This window comes from Podarcis bocagei (genome assembly GCF_964188305.1).
Source record: "Podarcis bocagei genome assembly, chromosome: 4".
In the NCBI taxonomy this organism is placed as follows: Eukaryota; Metazoa; Chordata; class Lepidosauria; order Squamata; family Lacertidae; genus Podarcis; species Podarcis bocagei.
The window spans coordinates 43,833,858-43,858,167 of NC_138128.1; the positions used below are offsets into that span (position 1 = coordinate 43,833,858).

At 47.7% G+C, this 24,310-nt stretch overlaps 1 protein-coding gene across 2 annotated transcripts; it reads right to left on the reverse strand.

Annotated features, from left to right (window-relative positions):
* Positions 1-1,761: 1,761 nt before the first annotated feature.
* On the reverse strand, positions 1,762-20,034 carry CNNM1 (cyclin and CBS domain divalent metal cation transport mediator 1). Of its 2 annotated transcripts, XM_081192456.1 has the most exons (13): positions 18,363-20,034; positions 14,909-15,052; positions 13,959-14,099; positions 13,366-13,535; positions 12,160-12,259; positions 10,606-10,653; positions 9,259-9,321; positions 6,311-6,477; positions 4,991-5,159; positions 4,559-4,675; positions 4,350-4,466; positions 4,001-4,109; positions 1,762-2,413 (listed from the first exon to the last, which is right to left on the reverse strand). In XM_081192456.1, exons 1-12 carry the CDS (start codon positions 20,017-20,019, stop codon positions 4,030-4,032), a joined length of 2,973 nt encoding a protein of 990 aa, XP_081048582.1. In that variant the 5' UTR covers positions 20,020-20,034; the 3' UTR covers positions 1,762-2,413; positions 4,001-4,029. The 2 variants fall into 2 exon arrangements, with proteins under 2 accessions (XP_081048582.1, XP_081048583.1); XM_081192457.1 differs by lacking the exon at positions 9,259-9,321.
* Between the last annotated feature and the right edge of the window lie 4,276 nt (positions 20,035-24,310).

The following is a 24,310-nucleotide window of genomic DNA, read 5'->3' on the forward strand; positions in this document are numbered from 1 at the left end:
TTGAGCTGAAATGACCTTTCCCTGCCTCAGTCTCTCCAGTTGTCAGATTAAGAGGTGAGTCTCTTGTGGTAGCTCCGAAACCAGATACTCTGCCTGGAAACCTTGATGAACTATCAGGAGTATAGTTTGCTAGAAGAGAAGGGTGATGTTACTGCTGACGTAGTGGGTGAGGGTGATGTGCAGAGTCCACAAACTCCTGATCCTTGTCTACAGCACCTGAAGCTTCTTTCTACCATACTAACTGCGGCATGGGATGATCTGCGAAGAGAGTTGGTGCCACTGCTGCCTTAGTTTTGCTGAAGCAGAGTGAAGAGGCAGGCTCTGAGCCTTGAGACATGGGATGTTTGTGTGTGTGCAGCTCTCTGCTGCTCTAGAAGAGCACACTATCTTTGCCCATTGTTCCAAAAGTTCCTAAATTTGATCCTTCTACATCGGAAAATCTTTCAGTGGCTCTTTTTCAGTGGGAACAACATAATGATCATATTTGCTTTTCCATCTTTGTATGGCTGCAACCATCCCTATGTTCCTACCAAAGCCACACTTTTCTCCTTGTCTGCCAAGTTAGTCCCACTCTATACCAGAACTGGGTTCAAGTCCCACCTTGGGCAAAAGGTTCTTGTATTGCAGGGGGTTGGACTAGATGGCCCCTGTGGTCCCTTCCAACTCTACAATTCTACAGTCCTATGAAATAATAGCTACAATATATTCCAGCTTGAGAAGGCTAGAGAGCAGAACATCTTGGTACCTTGACTGCAAAAGTTGGCATTAACCAAATTGAGTATGAAATGATGTAGGATGAGAATTTACCTGCCTGAGAGAAGCATTCCCTTCTGGGCAATGGTGGGGATGGGTGGCACATGACAGTGGTGGGCAGAGCCGGAGGTAAAAGTAAGCAGAGTAGCTAAGGTGAATCCTGCAGCAAGCAGGCTGCTCCCTTTTAACTGCTGCAATAGGCTACTTACACACACACACACACACACACACACACACACACACACACACACAGCAAGCAATAGGCATTATCGGAGTCAGGGAACACATTTCAGCTAGGCAAAAGGCACTGAAGGAGAGTACAAAGCAGGGCTGGTAAGAGATATGGTTGAGGACAGGGTGTGACCTGGGGAAAGTCCCAAAGACCAGAGCCCAAAACTGGCCCCTGGGATTGAGGTTCCCAATCCCTCTTGTAGTCAAAGTGTTGCCTTGCAAGGAGATAATGGAACTGAGCATTTTAATGTATTGACCTAGAGATAAAGCAAAGGAAACTCTGGTATTCTTCAGAGCAGAAATTTAAAAGATAGTGTACAAGCTTTAGAGGAAGACAAAGGGTGTCCCTTGGGATTAGGATAAGCAAGGAGAAGTAGGGCAGTTATTTAAGAGAATGAAGCAATGCTTTCCCGGCTACAGCAAAGGCAGTGCAGGCCTGTTTTCCATGCTTTTGCCCGAGACCTGGAGTTGGCATGAAAAGCCACTTCTCACTTAGAAACAAAAGGGAATTGTCACCCCAGATGCCTGGACACAGGGAAAAAAAGGCAAATCGTTCCAAACCTGTGTGGTGCCAGCCACACTTCTTCGCCAGTAAAATACTGTACTTACAAAACCTGCTTGAAAATGGCTCCTGCTAGACTCAGGTCTCTAGCTTGACCACTAAACATTAGGAATGTTAAGACCAGGGCTTTTGGTGCCCCCTCACACCAGAACCTTTAATGTAAGTTTGCCCCTTTCTCAAAGACATACTCAAAAGCTACACGTGAAAGGGGTTGATTTAATGTAAAACAAGAACATTTTATTTCTCCCTGACAGATGCTTGATGTCAAAACTTTTTTTTTGTCTGAACCTGGAGGACAAGATTGCTCAGTGTGCACAGGTGACAGGTGAGCAGTGTGCTGACCTGCCCTTTGGACTGCCAGCCCAAAGCCAGCTGGTGCTGGTTACAAACAGCAACGGGTCTGGAACAACAGATCTGGGATAATGACCAGACAGACATGAATACAAGAGGGAGCAGATGGTACGATGCTGTTGGCTGCACAAACATGCACTGGGGCCCCCTGTGCTGGACCATGCATAAGGAAGGGTGGGCACTTCCAGCAGGAAGGGGGATTGACCGTGTGGCACCCCCTCCCTCTGGGCATTACCCCATGAAAGTAAGATTTGAGATGGTGAGGACGTTGCCCTGCTAGGACGACCCACAGGGAGCCACACGCACCACCACTTAGCGGTCGCCTTCTCGTTTCCACCTCTTTTGCTGGGCCTTCCTTGCTCAGCTTTCTCCGCGTTTTGGCGCCACCTCTCAAGCTCAAAGGGCTGCCATCTGAACCAGAAGCCCTGGAGGTAGGGGATAGTTGATGTGAGACAGAGAAGCAGGTGCCATCACGCACACATGGATCTTGTCACAGTCGGCTGTCATGCTGCAGACCTGAGAGAGGAGGAAAAACAACAACAGCTTTTCAGCACAGTAAACTAGATGTAGGGAACCTCTTTGCCCCTGCCACAGTGTTTCATGCGCATATTTATGTAATAATTCAGGGCCAGGCCCCCTCCACACAGCGCTTGGAAAAAAGCACAGGGCCATTGTGCACAGAGCCAAGTGTGCCCTAAGCACATGCCTCTCAAGCGCCTGTTGGTTTTGAAGTAAAACGTGGCCACTCCAAAAACAACATGGCGGTTTACAGGTTCTTGAGAATGATATAAAGGTCTGTAGAACTCTAAAAGCTGGTGAATGGAAAGTACATAAAAAACCATCACCACCACCCAAGGACTTGACAGGAACCCATGAGCTTGCAGAATGCTGATGGTAGCTGAGCCTAAAAAGGAGAGATTGGAGAAAGGAAATTTCTAAAGCGGTAAAGAAGGGTGAAGGCTAATCATCCCCAAATCACCTTTTAATGAGAGCACCTCAAGATGTGGAATGTTCATGTATGAATTGGGGATGGGGCAGAAAAGAAATGGAGGAAAGGGGGAAATTATTCACTTGTTCAAACACCTGACAGCTCATATGGAAGGGAAGGGGGAGGGAATGTCTTCAAGACCTCCAGAATTGAGTGCCTCCCATAAAACAAAACAGGTTCCCAAACTTATTTACCCCACAGACCACTACAAAATTGCTAAGGGTCTTGAAAAACCTGGTTTTTCTACTTGTTGCAGCAAGTGTAATATGATATGTTAGATGATGTACAATTTAAAACTTCATTTTCACTGCTTCTTTTTTACGGTTTCAGAATGTACACAATAAAATACAATATAAACAGTAAAAGCAGCAATGAAAAATCAATCAAAAGCAATAGGAATATTTAACGTGAAAGATATGCCGTCTCCCATCTTCAACCACAATCTACAGATGTTGTGGACTACCTTATTGAAACTCGCAGAACACACTTTGGGAACTCTGGCTTTAAAGGACTTGGTTTTGGAGCTGGCAGCTGCCTGAGCAATATAGCACAGCAGGGAGAAGGTTGACCAGTGATAATGGGTGCTCATATAAAATATAACCATTAAAATATAATAACTCCTCTTTCAGATATCTGGAGCCATGAACAAGACAATTCCCCTTTAGGGGTTGGGGAAACACATTTTGTGGTTGGTCCACTTATTCTTAATGTGATACTATCAGAAAGCCAATTTCTCCCTCTCAAGAATACATGGAACAGGATAAACACTAACACTGGTTTTGCACAGCACAAAATTGCACAATTAACATACTTCTTTAAAACACCACCAAAGGTACACATTCATGAAATGAGACATGCTATTTAAAACAAAACAAAACAAAACAAAACAACACCATCGAACAATAGAGCTTCAGTAGTGGGATTGCACAGCAAAGGGGTGAAGGACCACTGAAGAAACAGAAAAATCCCATATACCAATAAGTTAACAGAATGGTATTTGTGTGTGTGTGTGCGCGCACACACATGCAGAGACTCGTGTGCCTAGCTCACAGCTGATGTACATAGCTTTATGAGAGATCAGCAGTGCCAAGAACACAGCAACACATGCCACTCACCTGTGGGCGGGGCAAGGCCATGTTGCCACTCATGTGATGAGAGGTGTGAAGTTGGAATTATCATCTGCACTCTTTTCGCTATCTGCTGACGGTTTTCTCCTCCTCCCACCTGCAATGTCAAGGAGTACACTGTTGCAGACCCGCGCCCAGCTTTAAATGGCAATGTTAAAGGGAGGGTACAAGACCCTTCGGGCCTAACACATCGGGCGCGACTTCACAGGCTCAGGGAATTTCAAGCAGATTTGGGGCTGGTGAATCTACAGCCTCTGGGTAGCAGGTCTACACTCAAGTGGTCATAACTGCACAACTGCATCAACTGCCCCCCTCCAGGGTCTTCGATGTGACTTACTTAGGGTCCGGAGTAACTTTTTGCCCAGGGGCTCCTCTGGGCCACTTGGGGATATGCTCATCTCCATTTCTCTGTTTGAAGTTTCAGGTTCCAGCCTGAAAAGGCAGCCCTCGTTTTCTGTAAGGCAACAATATCCAAGGTAAGGTACAACACGCTTCTCTCCCAGTTCCTGGCCCACCTAAATGCCACTGTGCTCCCAACATACTTACTCTGCTGCGTGCCGGTCTCTAGGCAGCCTGCCACCTCCTCCTGGATGTGAGGGATTCCCTCCATGTGCAGGAACACGGAGTCTGTCGGGCTCTTAAGATGCAGGTCTGAGTGGCTAACTGCAGGGTTCAGAAGGAGAAACCACCACAGCAAGTGTGTCAGGACATGTGTACATTTCAAGTGTGGGATACAAGGCGGCAACAATTCAGTGTGAAGGATGACCAGGGATAAAGTCCAAGGTGGGCTGTTATCAGTTAATTTAGTTTTCTCCCATTTGGCCTGGTTTTAATTCAAACTGAGCCTTTGCTCCAGGATGGGCGCACATGCAATTTACACATGCAAAATCTTTTTGTCTCGGCACCGAATGTGCTTCACCACGGTGTTCATTACTGTACACCATCGCATAGTCAGAACATGCCTCAAGCTGTACCTACTTCTCTCGTGCAGGAGGATGGCAGGGTCGTCCTTGGGGGTCTGTGGAGTGCCTCTGACGGTGGGTGCCTTTGTGGAATCGGCATCATTGAAAACCTCCATGTCAGGGGTCTGGGGTGAGCTATCCATGTGGCTGGCAGCCAGCGCATTCTGGTACTGCTGCCGTGTGATCTGGGCATGGGAGAGAGGGACCCATATTCAGATGACTCGCTTTTGTTCATCTCCAAAATCCACCTTACATCTTCTGCTACAACCCACATCCACATCCCTTTGCAACTCAACTACTGGAAGTTCTTCCATTTCACTGCAACATCTCCTCCGCCTTCACTATCTTTAAAACTGTGACACCTTCATGCCCGGCTAGTGGCTTTCACATTGGCACCTGGTAGAAAACAGGGTGTTGGACTAGGCAGATCTTTGGTCTGGTCTGGCAGCATCCATCCTCAGGGAAAGACAGCTGTGCCTCAGCAACCAAAGGATTACAAGGATGCCCAAACCTGCCTCAAAACAAACGGGTCTACAGAAGCCCAGAGCCTTGCAAGTTCTGTGTGATGCGCTATTCGTCAACCCTCTCCCTCCCATCTTTGTTTCTTTATCAAACCTTTATCAGCCTTGTTTAAAGGTAAAGGGACCCCTGACCATTAGGTCCAGTTGTGACCGACTCTGGGGTTGCGGCGCTCATCTCGCTTTATTGGCCGAGGGAGCCGGCGTACAGCTTCCGGGTCATGTGGCCAGCATGACTAAGCCGCTTCTGGCGAACCAGAGCAGCGCACAGAAACACCATTCACCTTCCCGCCGGAGCGATACCTATTTATCTACTTGCACTTTGAGGTGCTTTTGAACTGCTAGGTTGGCAGGAGCGGGGGCCAAGCAATGGGAGCTCACTCCATTGCGGGGATTCGAACTGCCGACCTTCTGATCGGCAAGTCCTAGGCTCTGTGGTTTAACCCACAGCGCCACCCGCGTCCCTTATCAGCCTTGTTTAGGGAACCTTTTAATATTTGATGAATTATTGTATTTTAATATTTTGCTGGCAGCTGCCCAGATGGGTGGAATAAATAATAGTAATAATTATTATTATTATTATTATTATTATTATTATTATTATTATTATTATTATTGCTCTGCCTTTTCATTTCCGTCCACCTAACTCAAGGCTGAAATCTCACCAGGCATCAGCTCTCTGTTCTGCATGCTGTTGATGCTACTTGACTGTTCAACTGATGAACAGCTTTCACATACAGGATAGCCTTGTACCACAAAATGCCCAAAGAAGCGGCAAGGAGTCTGCACTTGCTCCAGTTGCCCAGCCCAGTAGATACCTTGACAAACTGCACATCACAGAGGATGTGCACGGAGTAATCTGGCGTGTAGATATTGTTGCTGCTGCTGTAGAGCTGGGTACTGCTGCCTCCATAGTCATTGCGCTCTCGGATGGGGGACTCGCCCGAGCGGTTTAATCCGCTGCAGCGGGATGGCGACTGGTTCACTAGAGACAAAGAGGAAGCAGTGAGCAAAACTATTATCCCTCACAGCAAAGAGGCAATGGCTAATGTGCAGGCTCTCGGGGAAGCATTTCTCAAGTCCCTCCTCAAGTCTGGCATGTAAATTTGGCCACAATCACCTCCAGCCATGAAATCCAGCGTAGACTCAGCCCAAAACATTTTGCTGGCAGAGGACAAAATGTACCCTCTCTGTTTCCATACAGCTGTCAACTAGGCTGACAGCTGAATCTTCAAACCGTGGTGATGTGATCAGGGTCCTCTATTGGCCCTGAAGCAGCAGGCTTCATGAAGTGCATCCAGATGGGAATGGCTGGGCAACTCAGGAGGAACAGCTCTCCACTCCATTCTGCTACCCAAAGTAATTGCCTCACTTTGCCTAACGATAGGGCTGGCCCGACCAGGGTAGTTTCTGGGGTTAATGTCACAGACTTGCTCAAGGAGAAAGAATGCTGAGCAGGGATGGGGCATTGCAGATAACAAATACAACAGGCAGCAGGGTTGGAGAGAGCAGCTTGCTTACTGAAGGACTTTGCCCCCACCCACCCCTGCTTTAAACCAACATCTGCTCTTTCAAAAAAGCCAACAGCACGCAAGCCCACGCCATGCTTCTCCAGCTGATTTGCTGCAAGACTATGCAGAGAGGATATTAGCAAGAGGAAAATTTGAGGGATTATTCACATGATGTGGATTCAGGTCACCACTGTAGCTCTGCCTGCTTCAAAAATAAGCAGGCTTGACGGGGAATAGAGCAAGAAGAGATTGAAGTAAAAACTGGAGAAATTGCTGGCTCTCTCTTGCTTGACAGGGAACAGAAATGGCTCAGGTTTTCCAAATGAGCCTGAGAGCACGTAGCAGTGTTGCTTCCTACGGAGTCAATGGCTTTTATAGATAACAAACACAAACAACCCTTTGCAGGTTTGAGTGGCATCTTTGTCTACAGCAGTTTGGGCAGCATTGAGCAGTTCTGAGAACAAGAAGTGGGCTGTTGATCTGCTTAATTTCTTCTCCTGGTAGAAATTTGGGCACCTCATTGGAACTTCTGCCTGTTTTAGCATGCACCCATCAACATGTTGAGGTGTGTGATCCCCACATGCTAAGAGAAGTGACTTTAACCAGGGCTCCAGTCAGCCTGGAACAGGAGTTTGCTAGTACTGTTCAGGGGAGACCTTTTCCTACTCCATGCAGAAACCTTCCCTCCATACTGCTTTATGGTGCTCAAGGGGCTGGTTTAGGCATTGGTGATCAGCTGCCAAGCTGAACAACTTATTACAATGTATTAAGGGGGGAGGTTTCTGAAAGTTGAAAATTAAGCATCCTCTCTCCTCTTCCACTCATTCCTCAAACTTCCCTGTGCAGTACAGGGAGGAGAGCTCACCATGAACTTCTCCCTTGTTTATGAATGGCAATGGAACCCACCTGAGAGGTGCCAGAGCTGAGCTCTGGCTGGAAAAAAGCAATGCCTACTCCCTATTTAAGATTGTGTTTCTCCTGCCTATGAAGAGCAGCAGCATAAAACCTATTAACACAGCACCTATAGTATTGGATTTTCCTTCAATATCCTTTGTTACTATCATTTTCCTCTACAACACTGCCAACACCACACTTTCCTGTTTTCTTATTACTGACAAAGCTGGTTAACACTATATTCTTTCATTCTCCCCACTAGCTAAGATTCATATTTTTAGCTTCGTGTTTTCTGCAGCGTTACCCCCACCCTGTCTTTTGACCATTCTATCTTGCAATATTTCATGTCAAGTTCTCCACTTTTCTAATTCCCTTGATCCTAATCTTTCTTGTCTCTTTGATTTCCTTTCCTTTCCCTTCCCTTTCTTGCAAGCCATAGCACATCAAACACCTTGTAGGATGCCTACTGCAGTAAGCAGAGATTTGTGGCCCTTAATGAGTATTTATGGCAAGAGCTTTCAGAGACTAGAATCCACATCATCAGATGAAGAAATGTCTCTAACGGTGACTTAAAAAAACAAAACCTTATTGCTTCCACAAAATTTCCCTATAAAACCTGCCTGCAACCCCCAATTTCCTGTTTGTGTAAGATTAACACAGGAAATGCATGTTTACCATTTTCACATGCAATCCTTGCTTTCCCCCTCTTCTTTGACTGGCACTTTCTTAGCTCATTTCCCCCATGTAAGAAGGTCCCTCTTAATTCGGGCACCATGCACATTGCTTGAAATTGTATTGTCGAGAAAGCATGCACAGCTCAGTTGCAATAGTGAGACCACAACCCATCTAGTAAGGAGGTATGTCCCTAGACCCTAATTTTGGAACTGGCCAATTGAGCGTATTCCTTGAAATCTCTAGAAACATATACAACACATTTCTGCATATGCACACATTTGTATATAGATTTGTATGCACATATTCTGTATATGCACACATGCAGATTTATATGCAATATTTATTGTTTGCAGCTCTTCTATGTGCATGATAAATTATGGGAAAGTGGCTATCCCTGGTGTTTTATGTACAGCCTTTGATGTAGATCACCGCTCAGCACAGGCAAATAGGTAACAGTTGTGGAGAAGCACAGCACATGCAAAAATATGAAGACTGTTCATTTTTGCATGCATGTAGAGTATATGCCGATATGCAGAATTAGAGGAAGGGCTCGCATTTAAGCACAGAATCATGAGGTTGCAGGATAGTGTAGTGTGTATTCTTCCATACTCTAATGTGCAGGGCTGGAAAAAGGATCAGCAGGCAGCAGCATAGGAACTCTTGCTGGGTGCTATGTATACAGTTACCTGGGGAGCCAGCCAGAGATTCCCCTCTGCTGAAGCCGAAGGTACGAGACACGGACACAGGCACTAGATGGGGGGCCAGAACCAGGAGACAAAAACCAGGGGGCAGGGGAAGGAGCAAGGGAAAGGGTTTAGAAGGAACAGAAAAGAACTAGGCTGGATAGACAACAAAATTACAGCTTGGAAAGTTGCAAGCTGCTCACAGATAGAGAGCAGAGCTGTCTTTCCTGCAGCTATTTATAAAGTGAACAGGTAGGAAGGTCTGTCAGGCAAACTGCCAGATCTAGATCAGGGCCTAAGTATCCGTAGTATTGTAGGGATATATTATGGAGAACCCTCTCCAGACTGGGCGGGGGGAGGGGGGAGTATATCCAGAACAAGGACCCTGAAAAGAGATTTCACTCCATATGCTACCAACAGTATTTCACAGACACAATGCCTCACCTAACATCATAATTAGGCCCAGCCACACTTCTGTTTGCTCTGCGATTTCAGATCATAGGTGCTAGAGGGGTTTTGTTTGTTTGCTGAATCTGCAGATTGGCATTTGTTCCAATTCTGGGTAAAGCTGGTGGGACCAGAAAAAGAAGAAGCAACAACCCTCTTGGACCCATGATTTGAAATCATGGGACAAATGGAAAAAAGAGGTTTTAATAAATATGTCATGAGCATTTGTTATAGAACCATGATGCAACTCCGACAGTCACCACTGGGCGGCACTAAATTATATATTATGGTATGCCGACAGGAGGAGGACTGTTTCTGGGCATTCAAAAGAGATTATGGACCCAAGGTTAGGGGCCATAACTATTATTCCTACAGATTTTCCTTATTTGCATGGAGCATTACTGTCTTGAGGGAGAAGGTGGGTGTTCTGCATGTGAGCAGGGATATTGTTATGCACACACAATGCATGCATACTTGATCAAGTTACCACACATATTAAGTATGTGCAGGACCAGCTCCAGCTTTTTCTGAACCCAGAACAGGAGAGATGTGGGCAGGAGAGGCTTAGGGCTCCTCCGCTTCGTTGCCTCTTGATTGGCTGCAGAGGCAGAGGAAGAGAATGAAGAGATAGGAAGGTGGGATAAAGAGCTGGATGCGGCTGAGGTTAGGACCCTTGAAAATAATGGCCAGCAGAGTCTCTGGGTGCAGCTTGGGAAAACGAGGACTGCCTGTTCTGGGCTGGGAAGGGGGATGATGACAAGGGGCAGGGGATGTGAGAGGGAGGTGTGGTAGAAAGTCCAGTCTTCTATCCAGACTGGGTGTTTCAGGGGATGTCCTGCCGGAGCAGTCCCGCTCCACATGATCCACATCAGCAAAAGAGAAGGTCAGGAAGAAAATACGTACACAAGAAAGATGACCCGGCCAAGCTGCTCATTTTGCGCACGTCGTTATCTGAAAATACAGGAGGCAGATGGAAAGTGAGTCTCAAGTCTGAGCTTTGTAGTACCAGCCCTGCACAGTATAGGGAAGAGACCCTTTCTCTGAAGGAGATGGATGTTAGGATATCAATGTTCCGTTTCACCTAAGAGGAACAGATATGTGGATTGTTGTGTGTCACATGTCTGTTTACATTCCAGCACAGCCTGCTGGGAACTTTTGTGTATAGCTTTTGCTTAGTGCCTCCTGCTCTTAGATATGAAGGTGAGCAGACATGTTTTCTTTGTCTTGATCTATGCTGAATAAACTGCTTGTAAATATGCTTTACATATGCCTCTGTCTGCCCTTCCGTTGCGAAGAGTTAATTACTCTGCTGATTAGAGCGTGTTCCAGCTTCTGAAGAGTTCTGAAGCTGTGGGTCGCTGATTTATGCTGTACCAAGGACCGGAGATCACCCGGCTACCAGCTGGTGGGCTAGAGCCAGCTGGGGGCCTGCAAATTGCCCCCGTTTCCTTGGACGCATCCCAACAATGGAAAGCCAGGGTGGTCATACCAGCTGCAGCCTGCCTGGACTGGCCGCAGATTGGCAGTCCCTGCTACATCGATGCTTTTAGTGTATCTCACAAAGTTTGCCAGTTTACAAGAATACGAGAGCACCCCTCTCACAGACACTGCTCCCTCCGACTTTCTGTTAATGTTTCCCATACTGCAGTTCCAAAAATGTTATGGGGGGGCGGGGCTTGTTCTTCCACATCTACATGAGAAGCCATATAGATTGCTGCCAACCATGTGAACAGGAAGCTCAGTGGTCCAGAAGCTCAGTGACTTCCACTTAACCACTGACCATTTCCCTCTGGCAAGGCTGTTCAAACTGTACATGCTCAGGTGGCTGCAGCACAGAATTAAAAGTCAACACAGAATTTGAGTTCATGAGTACTGTACCTGAAGTCAAAACACTGTACTTGGAAAAAGCGTTTAGGCCTTCTGGAGAAGAGCCTTCGACAGTGTGGGCTTAGCAGCTCCAGAAAGCTCAGGGCAAGGGCCAGAAATGAAAGGCTGCCAAGTTGGGCAGAGGTAGGGGAACTGTCTTTCAGCAGTGGGCAGAGCAATGAACCTAAATTTCTCCCTTGTACAGTAGGCTAGTTTCTGCACACATTCCTCCACCTCTCTCTAACCTCAATTTGGGGAAGCAAATTCAAGGAATATCAGAGTTCAAGGAAGTACCGCAGCCAAGCAGGGACCCTCAAGGAGGGTGCTATCTGGGGAAGAATCCTAACAGGCCAGATAGACAGGCTGGGAGGATTACGGCTGGGCCCCAGGCTTGTTTAGAACAGTTACCAAGCCTTCTCCATTACTTTTGCTCTACTTTCAGACCTTTGCATGCCCTCTTCCTTTGTTCGCTTTTTGCCCTATTACAATTTGCTAACTGCATTTCTGTGAAAAGCCAAACGCTGCCATCAGCAAAAGCCCCTTCCTTGGGTCTTCCTTCAACTCATTCTGTGGCTGGCTCTGGATTTTTACCTGAGCAGACAACAGCCATGATAGCTGGGACTCCGTAGTACGTGAAGGCTCCATTCTCAAAACGCAGGCCTTCCTTCCCCACTTCCACCTCCACCTTCCCCTGAAGAAGCATAAAACAATGGAAAGGCACTTCAACCCTTGTCCTCACAATCTTTGCTCATTCATTAAAAAAGAGAGGAAGAAAAACAAAGCCAGTGCATCTTAGCAAAACTGCTTTGAACCAAAACAAAGGCTGTTTACTCAGATATGTGTGGGTGTTCCTTCATAAAAGTAGATAGCAGAAGGTATGAAAAACACAGGATAATGGGAGACACATAAAAGCTGGGAGGGCCCCTGGACAAACTGGGAGAGCCCATACCTGATAGGTTTGGAGTGACTGCCTGATAGGAGTCTGAAGTATCAGCAGAAGGGACACAGGAAGATTGATTCCAGGGTTGGGGGTTAAGGATAAAAGCCAGCCTTCGGCAGGGAGAAAAGTATACTGGAGTATCTAGTGGTTGGCTGCCATAAGCCAAGCTCAAGCTAACAAGATGTTGTAAACAACATATTAAAACAGAGAGAAAAGGTTAGTATTACCTGTTGGCGAGGCTCTGGCATGCTGGTTTTCTACCCATCTTACAAACATCACTAAACTTGCCATCTATTATAGATGAGACTGAATATGCAGATGAAAGTGCGGGGAAGGGCTGTGGCTCAGTGGTAGAGCCATCTGCCTTGGACACAGAAGGTCTCTGGTTCAACCCCCAATGGCATCTCCAGGTAGGGCTGGGACAGACTCCTGCTTTACACCCCCGAAGAATCACTGTCAGCCAGTGCAATACTGATCTAGATAACTCAGTGTAAGACCATGGGCACACCAGGGGGTGCGGGGGAGCTGCCCCCAATCAAGTAAATAAATAAAAATACTTAACTGACCAATTGCATTGCGGATAACTCGGCTCTGGCCCCCCTCCCAATAAATCCTGCTACGCCCATGTTTAAGAGGACTTCCTATGGGACTTCGCCGGTAGCAAATTTAGAGCATCGTCAACTTTAGTGCAAAAGAACTGGAATCCAACACCTTATTTCTTGATCTAGGCTGCAGCACTTTTAAAATCCAGCTGAGGAAGTAAGGCCTTGTAGATCCAAGGGTGGGTGTAGCTGTGCTAGACTTAGCAGTCTCTTCACCCTCCAGGACTATGGATTCACAAGGAATGTTTGACCAACCTGTAGGATGAGCACGAAGTAGTCAACTGGCCGATTGCGCTGGAAGAGGTAATGTTCAGGGGCTCGCCTGTTCTTGTGATCAAACTTCATCTCTTGGATGACGTTTGGGTGTTTGAGCAGCCGCAGCAGGATCTTCTCCGAGAGATACGGGGTCTTGAAGGGCTCGACCTCTGCAAGGGGGAAATGGGAAAGGAAAGAATTTCGAGGTTTGTGAGATGGCGCTTTACGCCTTCTATGATCTGCCAACGACAACCCAAAATGGTGACTAAGGGTGCCATGGAAACTCAAGAAGAGAGAGGGAATTCTCCAGTTCAGAGAATGGAATCAGGTGGTGCAGGTTTGGCTTAGTTTTATCAGGGAGGCTGCTAGCCATGGCAAAATTTGTGCCCTGCACCCATCAACATCTCTCTCCAGATTAAAAAAATGGGAGCTCAAATAATTTCCACTGTACCATAAAGCAGGCCGAATCTTGAGCTGGGAAAGCTGAAGAGTATAGCTCCTTGAGGTATGCAGGGATCATGGCTGCTGACAGCACTGGCTCAAGGCAAGGACTGGACCCTCATCATTAAAGGTGCTTTGGAAGGGCTGGGTACCTGTGGCCATGAAGCGGTGGGTGGCCAGTAGCAGCTGCGGGGAGATCTTCACCTTCATCTCACTATCCGAAAGTCGGAAAATGGAGAAGTCATGAGGTTTCCGACCCCGGTGGGGGGCCCGTTCCTTCTTCCGATTGTCAGCTGAAAGTCAGGATAGCAAAAACAGAGTTATGGCACTGCTCATCTACAAATGGTGCCCTGTCTCCATCTCTTCTTCCCCTGAACCTGGAAGCAAAACAAAACTGATGATTTCTGGGACTCTAGATAGACAGCTAGAAGATTTCAAGCGTATGCAACTCCTCTTCCCTTTCCTCAAATCTTTTATTCGTTGAGTACATGATGGGGTGGGGGGAAGTTCTGAAACTGGAACCTCCTGTCTGCAAACTCAAGAGTTCCAAAGACTGGTGACATTTGTGGATTTCTTGAGCCATCCTGATATTGCCCTGCTCTGCACACTGAGGAGTTCCCACTACATAAGATGTTCCGTTCCAATGTTTCTTCTCTCAAGTGCAACACAGAGCAGTTATTTTATAATATCTGACAAGATGCACATCATGAAAGCACAGAAGTGCAGAAACTAGTTGTGGTGAGATGAAGACATTCTGTACAACCTCAGGAGCTATCTGTTAATTCCTCTGTGCCTCAGAGCTGAATCATGACATTGAAACAAAGTCTGAAGACATGGCTTCTTTGACCACCTACAGCTCTTTCCCAGTGTTTCATTACTTAAACCATTAGTAGACCATCCTTTAGCCAAACAATTCTGATGCAGGAACATTGCCTCAGACCTTTGGGGGAAGCAGCAGCTCCACTTTCTGTCAAGCAGCGAGATCAGTAATTCATAAAATCACAGTGAGAAAATTAAAACTAGTTCTGACTGAACTTGCTTCTTTCTAGATGCTTGTTTTAGGGTTGGGGGAGCAGTCACCTCTGTGCTTCTAAATACTCACTGTAGAGGTCTGTCTCATCCAGAATCTCAGATTTGATTATCTCTTCAATAACGTCCTCAAGCGTGACGATTCCCATCACTTCATAGAAGGGGTCTCCTTCCCCTTCATTATTCACCCGCTGCACAATTGCCAGGTGTGATTTACCTGCAATGAGAGAATGAACACAAGCAGGCTGAGCAGTAGTTTGAGTGAACTGCCCCACTGCACCCAACTAAAAGGAGTTAGGATATCTGAGGGCCCGTTGACTCAACTGCTCAGTTGGGTAGCAATCCTCTCCTGAAATGAGTATGCAAAGCAAAAGCACTCCATTTTATCCCATCCGTGCCAAGGACAGGTAAGCAATGTATGTCTAGAGAATACATCTTATTTGCTGTGGAATGAAATGCTGTGACCTGAATGGGAAGGTGTTATGATAGTTGGTACAGGTGAGAGGTCCATAATGGTGTGAAGGAAAAGAGTAATGTCAAGGAAACACTGATTCTGTGACAATACAAAACATACAATCAGATGCCCTTCAGCAATGAACCAACACAATGCCCCATCCTATTTTTACACTGAAATCAAGATTAAAGTATTACAGAAAAGGCCATTAATTCAAGAACTCTTCAATAAACAAACAAGGGACTATTATGGGTGCCCAGGAAGATGCTTTGGGAGCTGACTAGGCTTCCTACTTTAGAAGGCATGTGAAACAGTTCATCATATGATTTTTATTTTACTGTGATTAAAAACAAATCCTGACGTTCCATTTTTAACAGGGCCTGAGCACTGAAACAAAGAACGTAGGCTTAAGAGTTCAATGATCATGGAAGAAACACGACAGGTTCCAGACTTACCTCTCATTTTCTATATGATTCTCTTCCCCTAGAGCATTGCACCTAACTCTGAGAAAATGCTGGCAGCTGCTCTTTTCCATGTATGCTGCTTTAAGAACATTTCAAAGCATCTAAATGGGGAATAATTTGCTAGGAAGTAGCACTACTGAGAGGAAAGGAAGCTGAACATGACTCAGCAAGATTGTGCTCAGCTTCATCAAAAGGAACAATGAAGACAGGCCATGAGATGTCATATTTAGCGTTGGCTGTATCTCAGCTTCCATACTGTGGGCAGTTCTGAAACCTGCTTTCAAATATTTCTCAGCAAAGTGGATGTGAATGAGAGCCAAGATGCATAGATCTAATAAATGCTTAGCCTTGGTCTCTTTGCTGTTAAGCAGTGCAGATCCATTATCTGTTAAGACTGGGTCTGTTAAGCTTTTCCTACCCACCCTGATGCTTTCTGATCACCAACAGGACAGCATTCAAAGGTGCAGCTTCCACTGTGTGCCTATGCGTTTTAATACTAACTTAAGTGTGAGGATTCCTTTGAGTTCTTTCCATCTGCTCACACAAATGGGTACATTTCAGTGTATGTATGTACTAACCCCCTCATGAGTTTTTGAGAGAAGCAGTTATTGCTGTTTGCTCCAAGGCTTCTGAACTTCTTCAACTGTACTGCAGAGGCAACATCTAAAAAAATGCTATTTAAAAAACAAAGCGAAAAAACCATATAGGGCAAAATTCCCACAATTTCAGCTGCTGCAGCTTTGGCACCAGATATCACAAGGTTCACAATAAAATTGTGAATGCTGGTGACCCTGAACAACATCAATGGGTATTAATGATTTCCATATGGCCAGAGCAAAGCTGAACAGCATCAGGGGAGCCTGTACTGCACACCTGGAGATTAAATAAGCCAAATTCAAGACCAAACATAAAACTCCCTGCCTTTCAAAAGGGCAGCTGCTTTAGATTGCCTGTGTCTGGCACAACCAGCTGCAACTCAGCCAAGTGACCCATAGCATCACTCAGGGATGACTAAGTAGAACCACCACTGGACAAATCTTAAACATGGTATTACTCTGGTTCAGTGTGCTCACATATCCCTAACAATTAAGGTGCACAATGCTAACTGATGAGAGGTATTGAACACAAAATAAGTTGTCTGATGTGATGTTTATATAGTAAAACTATAACCTTTGTTCTCTCTTCCTAACAGCAGCACTGCACACCCAAGGCACAATCAACCATGTTACAAAGCAAAAGCAAGGGAAAATGGGCTCTATGTCTGGGAAAGTTATCAGGAAGATAAGTTATAGTTTTGGGCACTGACAGGATGCCACCTACTCATCCACAATCCCAGTTAAGTCCAGTGATATTTGGCCCATCATTTTCATTTAGTTGGACAATCTACACTTGGGATGGGAAATCTGTGGTCCTCCAGATGTTGTTGGACTACAGTTCCCATGATCCTTGACTACTGGCTGCCCTTGCTGGAGCTGATGGGAACTGGAGACCAACAGCATTTGGAGCACCACATTGGATTACTGGCTGTATTGTTCCCTACTGATTCTTGCACCTTGTTCTGTTCAGTTTTCCCTCTAACAACCTGGTACCTAGCAAGCTGCAGATTCCTACTGTAGCTTTCCCTTCAGAGATACAATTTTCAGAACCCTTAGCCAACTACAGTTCCCAGGATTCTTTGAGGGAAGTAATGTCCTTGAAATGTGCACCAAATATGCCTTAAACACCTGGTGTGGATCTGTATATGATATGAGAGGTGCTGTTCTCTGTGATATTTTAAATTGGTGTTAAGAGAAGCCAGGGCTTGGTTATTTGCTTTGCAGTTATCTTCGCACCAAAGGCATGCGCACAGATGACATGGGAGGGGCTATTTTCAGCAGGCTCTCTGTTGAGAACCGGCCCATAACTCAGTAGTAGAGCACATTCTTTTCAAGCAGAAGGTCTCAGGGTTAACTTTATATTTCTAGATAGGATTAGTAAAGATCCTGAGGAACCGCTACCAGTATCAACCTAGATGGACCCATAGTCTGACTTGGTAGCTTCATATGCCCACAGCAAGTATATTGTGCTGTATTCCTAACACTCAGCTGGAATAGGCAGATTATAGCACAGTCATCTTCCTTACAAGAGTTGCTGAAGTCAAAGAACTGGCAGACCAGGTTCAGGCTGCTGTGAAAGGAGGGCTAAATGGCAAATGCATGAATCACTCAGCTAAGAGCAGAATATTCAGTACATATGAGTTTATGCACACTGGGTGCAGGGGTTTTTTTTTTTGGGGGGGAGGCCTTAGGCCTACACAGCAATGCATTCCCTCTCAAGCAGCTCCAGGAGAGCATTGCTTACTCAGTTAAGATCTAGGGAATATTAGGATTGCATGAGCCATGCATGACAGGAACACAGAAACAGACACAGACACACACACACCCTTGCACCTCTCCCAGGAGTCCAGCCACATTACCTAGGCAGGACAAGACTAAGCTAAGACAAGAGGGCAGGCCAGTGCAGGAGGGGGCAATGTGGAGTCCCAGGGTACCTCGCAAGCAGGGCACGCAGGGAGCAGAGAGGCATGTGATGCTGGCGGGAGGCGAGCGGCTGGGGCCCCGGGCCCTCACCCGTCTTGAACTCCTTGAGCAGCGCATCTAGGCGGGTGTCATGGAAGACACAGTGCAGCGGGCGGCGGTAGAAGCGGGTGACCGTCTGCAGCGGGGTGCAGTCATCGGGATCCACAAAGGCCAAGTCCTTGACGAACAGCAAGTCGACAATGTTGTCGCGCCGCTCGCCTTCATAGACCGGGATGCGTGTGTAGCCTGAGCGCAGGATCTCGGAAATGGTGGCAAAGTCCAGAATGGCATCCGAGTGCAACATAAAGCAGTCACTGAGGGGCGTCAGGATGTCCTCCACCATCTTGGTGCGCAGCTCCAGGGCCCCTTGCACCATGGCCAGCTCCTCACTCACCAGGTCATGGGGCTCCGCGGCGCGCAGGGTCTCCAGCAGGCGCTCCCGAGTGGAGAAGATGCTCAGCTCCTGGCGCAAGGCCCAGTCCAGAAGGCGGCTGAGCGGGTAGCAGATCGGGAAGGTGGCGGCCATGAGCAGGCGGGTGAGGAAGAGCGTGTGCGCCGCGATGGCGAGCCCGTGGCGGGAACACACCGAGTAGGGCAACACCTCCCCGCCCAGGAAAACGACCCCGGTGCAGATGAGCACGGGCAGCCAGGGCACGCCTTGGCTCGCCTCGGGCAAGGGGCTGTGCACGGCCTGCAGCGAGGCGCACAACCAGCCCGCCAGCGCGGCGTTGGCGCCGGCCTGGCCGAGCAGCAGCGTGCACAGGAGGTAAGTGCCGCTCCCGCCGCGGCCGCGCGCCGCCTCCACCTTGCGCGCCTGCTCGCGCTCGGCCGCCGAGCCGCTGTTGCGCAGCACGCGGAGCTCCATCGGGTCGAGCGACAGCACCGCCAAGCGGAGGCCGCTGAAGAGCGCCGACAGAGCCAGCAGCACCAGCGCGCCCAGCACCCGCAGCCACCCCTCGGCGGGCAGCGGCACCAAGCCCGCCGACAAGCCCGCGGCCGGCGCCTGCACTTGCAGCACGAAGCCGCCTCGCGCGCCGTGCAGCTGCCACGCGCGCCCGTCCCAGGCGCACAGCGAGAAGCGGCGCCCCTCGGGCCCGGCGCCGGACTCGCCCTTGCGCGGCTCCCGGACCCTCACCTCGGCCAAAGCCGAGCCGGCCGAGCCTCCGGGGAGCAAAGGGCCCAGCACCTCCACATCCGAGGCCCAGGCGCTGCGCTCCGGGCAGCGCTCCGCCTTGGTCGGCTGCTCCACGAAGACCAGCCGCCACTCGCTCTCCTGCCGCGGGCCGCCGCTGCCGAAGCCGTCGCTCGCGTTGCCTTCGGCCGCCGGCTGGAAATAGACGCGGAGCAAGAAGCGGGAGCCCTCCACAGCCCGCAGCGCTCCCCCTTCGAGCCACACGCGACCCGGCGCCGTGCTCTCCGGCCGCAGCCCCAGCAGCCACGCCGCTCCGCCAGGGGGCCGCGGCGACAGCGAGAAGAAGAGCAGCAGCACCGCGCCTCGGCTCCGGCCCCAGCAGCAGGCGCTGAGGCGCTCCAGCGCGGGCCCCAAGCGGCTCCAAGCCTGGCCCACCATCCTCAGCATCCCGGGCGCGCGGCTCCGAAGGGCAGCCACCGGCCGCACGTGATACTGCAGCGGCGGCGCGGGGGGTGGGAGCGGCTGGCGGGCCACGTGGGCGTGGGGCGGGCCGGCCAGCCCCTCAGGGTGTCTCATTGGCCGAGCGGCGCCCGGCTAGCCCGCCCACGGCCCCCCCCCCCGCGCTGTCCGGGGCCGAGAGCGTGCGCGGGCGAGGCGGGAGGCGTGCAGATTGCTCGGCGCCCTCCGGATTCAGGCGGATGCAAATAGTTGACTTCGAGCCGGAGTTCGAAATTCCGTCCATCATCCGTTGGCCTGGTCCCTTGTGACGTCGCGGGCAGGGGAGGGTGTTGTCCAAGGAGTGCATTCGACCGTCTAAGAAGGCGTCTTGGTGTACTTCAAAAGTATGGGTGCCGTGGCTCTCTGCTGCTCCCGTTGCTGCTACTCTTCGTGACCCCATGGACGAGAGCACTCCAGGCACTTCTGTCTTCCACTGCCTCCTGCAGTTTGGTCAAACTCATGCTGGTAGCTTCGAGAACACTGTCCAACCATCTCGTCCTCTGTCGTCCCCTTCTCCCCTCCATCTTTCTCAACATCTGGGCCTTTTCCAGGGAGTCTTCTCTTCTCATGAGGTGGCCAAAGTATTGGAGCCTCAGCTTCACGATCTGTCCTTCCAGTGAGCACTCAGGGCTAATTTCCTTAAGAATGGATGCGTTTGATCTTCTTGCAGTCCATGGGACTCTCAAGAGTCTCCTCCAGCACCATAATTCAAAAGCATCAATTCTTTGGCGATCAGCCTTCTTTATGGTCCAGCTCTCACTTCCATACATCACTACTGGGAAAACCATAGCTTTAACTGTACCAAACTAGGTAGACCAATGGTGTGACCTGCTCTATTCCTGTGCTTTTCTGTTACCGGTAATAAGGCAAATAATTGTTACCGGTAATAAGGCAAATACAAAGAGGCTATAAACGCTCAGATGTGAAGCACATCCGAAGTCCTACCTCACAATCTGCTTGTGCCATTTGGATGCCAGGACATTACAGGCACCTTCAGCCACTGTCTCTCTCTAATGGTCCCTTTCTTTTTGGAAACTGCAAGCTCATTTTCTCTAGTGAGCTCATTTTTGCCATCTTGGGATGGAAGAAAGGGTGGGATACAGATGTAAGGAAATAGATAAATAGTGCTAAAGTGACACCTTATATAATTACATGTTTTTACATGTAGAAGGTGTGCCATTTCCCCTAGCAGCTAAGGAAAAGGGGGCATTGCTTGAAATGCTACTGCCAGTAAAGTGCCAAGGGAAAATTGTATTACTAGCTCACCCTTAGGAAAGATATATATCTGGCAAAGCCCTTTGTGAAGTTATTCTGTCTTGCTAACAAAAATTCACATTTGTGAAAAACATGTTAGTTTAGATGATTCACTATAGCCTCAATCCTTTGCTGGTATTATGAAATCAGCTTAATCTCTAATCTGGTTAGACTAAATCTGTCCCAGTCTTTCTAAATCCCCAGGATTTAATGTAAGTGTTTAGAAGTAAGTTTCACTGAAATTAATAGGAATACTTCCAAGTTAAGATGCTTAAGATCAGGGTACAATTAATTATTTTTCCTAGGAGGAAAACCCTTTATTTTTCATATACTACATAATTGTAAATACAAAAACAAAGAAATACCTCAACATATTGCAATACCATCTTGTTAGACCATTTTATTATTATTAGTGGAGGGGAATGACATTTTGCCCTGTTTAGGGCTGCATCTTTATGTAGCCACTACTTAGCATTGGCAGGGCAGAGCAGGGAAACATGACAAGCTATGTCTAAACAAAATAAAAAAGTTCCTTCCAGTAGCACCTTAAGGTAGAGGTAAAGGGACCCCTGACCATTAGGTCCAGTTGTGGCCGACTCTGGGGTTGCGGCGCTCATCTCGCTTTACTGGCCGAGGGAGCCAGCGTACAGCTTCCAGGTCATGTGGCCAGCATGACTAAGCCACTTTACGTTTACCGTCCCGCCTGAGCGGTACCTATTTATCTACTTGCACTTTGATGTGCTTTTGAACTGCTAGGTTGGCAGGAGCAGGGACTGAACAACAGGAACTCACAAGTTTGTTGTTGGTATGAGCTTTTGTGTGCATGCACACTTCATTTTTTAAATTTTGTTTTGACTACAGCAGACCAACACAGCTACCTATCTGTAACTAAAGCTATGTCTACTTAACAAGCTAATTAGTGCACATGACACAATGGGGAGTGAAAAGTTCAGACAAGACCAGAGCCAATGCATACATCCATTTATCTGGGCTGGGGCACAATCTTTGGTGTTCCCAATACAGTTACACAAATCAGTGAATTTGTATTGCTGATTCCTTTAGTTTTCATGGAATCCATGGAACAAGGAGAGACATTAGGGGTTGTATTCAGTGTAGTGTCAAGCAGATCACTGGTCAGTGCAAGGATTTCTCCTTGAGCAATGGAATGATCTTCCCCTCTCCTTCCCCTGTACTCCCCTCAATCTGTTCTGGGATCCCCCCCCCAACCCTCCAGAGCAGATTATGGGATGGTGTGGGGTGTGCACAAGAGAGGGGGTGGAATTCCCTTTGCACTATTCCTAATCCTTGTGCTAGCTCAAAAAAAATGTAATTGAATGCCACCCTAAGTTATCTAGTTGGACCTCTTTCCTTAAGATAAGATAATGCTATTTATTTTTAGGATACCTGATGAATTACAAGGCACCACTGCAGTTTGCCAGAATCTTTGGAAATGAGTGACACGCGACTTGCCTTCAGGTCGGCTCAGTGGTATAGTGGAGCAGGGATGAGCAGAGTGAAGCACCACTGCTAATTTCACTGCTGTGACAATAATACCATCTCCTGGAGTGCCATTTGCTACTTCTGTACATAGGGACACAGGTGGCGCTCTGGTCTAAACCACTGAGCCTCTTGGGCTTGCCGATCGAAAGGTTGGCAGTTCAAATCCATGCAATGGTGGTGAGCTCCCGTTGCTCTGCCCCAGCTTCTGCCAACCTAGCAGTACAAAAGCACACTAGCACAAGTAGATAGATAGGTACCACTGTGGTGGGATGGTAAACAGCATTTTTGTGCTCTCTGGCTTCCGCACCAGAAGCGGTTTAGTCATGCTGGTCACATGACCTGGAAAGCTGTCTGTGGACAGACGCTGGCTCTCTCAGCCTGCAGCGAGATGAGTGCTGCACCCCATAATTGCTCTTGACTGGACTTAACCAATCAGGGGTCATTTGCCTTTGCTTTTACCTGACCTATGTAGCAGATAAGTTTTTATTGGAGGGAAACCCACCAGGTAAGCTAAGCAGAGGTTGCATGCATGACAATGGATTAAATCGTTTCTGTTTTGTCCCTTTGTTAGGACCAACCAAAATGTCACAAATTAGGGAGCAAGCTTTTTGAATCTGCCAGAACTTGTCATGAGGATGTATGTTAGGCAAAGTATTTTGGGGGTGGGAGGTGGAGAAAAAAAATCTTTTTTGGTCCAAAAATAATTTCTGCTGCAGTTTACAGCAACACTACTGGTTTTGTTATTGGAATGTATTGCTGAATGTACAAGATGCAGCTTTACATTCGATATAATGGCAGCTGTACTAGAGTTTATTGATGCTGCATTCCTTTTTAAAAAAGATTTGGGCTGCGCTTTAACATTTGCCCCTTCCCTTCTTTGAGCCTTTATGCTGGCCTCCCTTTCCCACACTGTATATTGAAAATAGCTGGAATAACCATAAGGTGGCTCCCTTTCCCCGTAACACAGACTCTGCAGATCTGGTGGTTTTCAAAGAGTGGGCTGTGAAGTTCTTTAGGGAGGCTGACTAGCAACTGTTGTGATGCTTGTGTTACCACGTTGAAGAGAATCATTTTCCATTGTGGCTGAGTCTTTACAGGAAAAATCAATAAAAATAAGAGTGTCTGCGGAACCCAAAAGCTGTGGTTGATCCTTGCCTGCATTCATCTCTCTCTCTGTATAAGGAAAGTAATGTTTTTCATGGCAGCAATATATATATATATAAATAATGAAGATTCAGGGGTTTTTAATGGCAGATTTTCCAACTGCACAAATTCCCCATCAGACAACCCACACTTGGGGAAAAGAAGAAGCTGAACCAACACAAAGTATGCATTACTTCTTGCCTGGAGCATGTACCTGTGGTTTTCCCAAAGGAATCAGTACTTATCTACTGAAAAGTGACAATTCATTTTATGAAACTGCCCACAAAACGTGTAATTTAAAGGTATTTACAAGGAGGCAATGAAGTATGAGGGCAGAGAAGAGGAGATTCTGGCCAAAAAAGAAAATAGTGTTTTAATATGGGACACAGGAAAGTTTATGGAGCATGCCCACTAAGCTATATCCCTTCTTCTCGGGGACATGAGATGGAGAAAAAGATCTTCATTAGAGCAT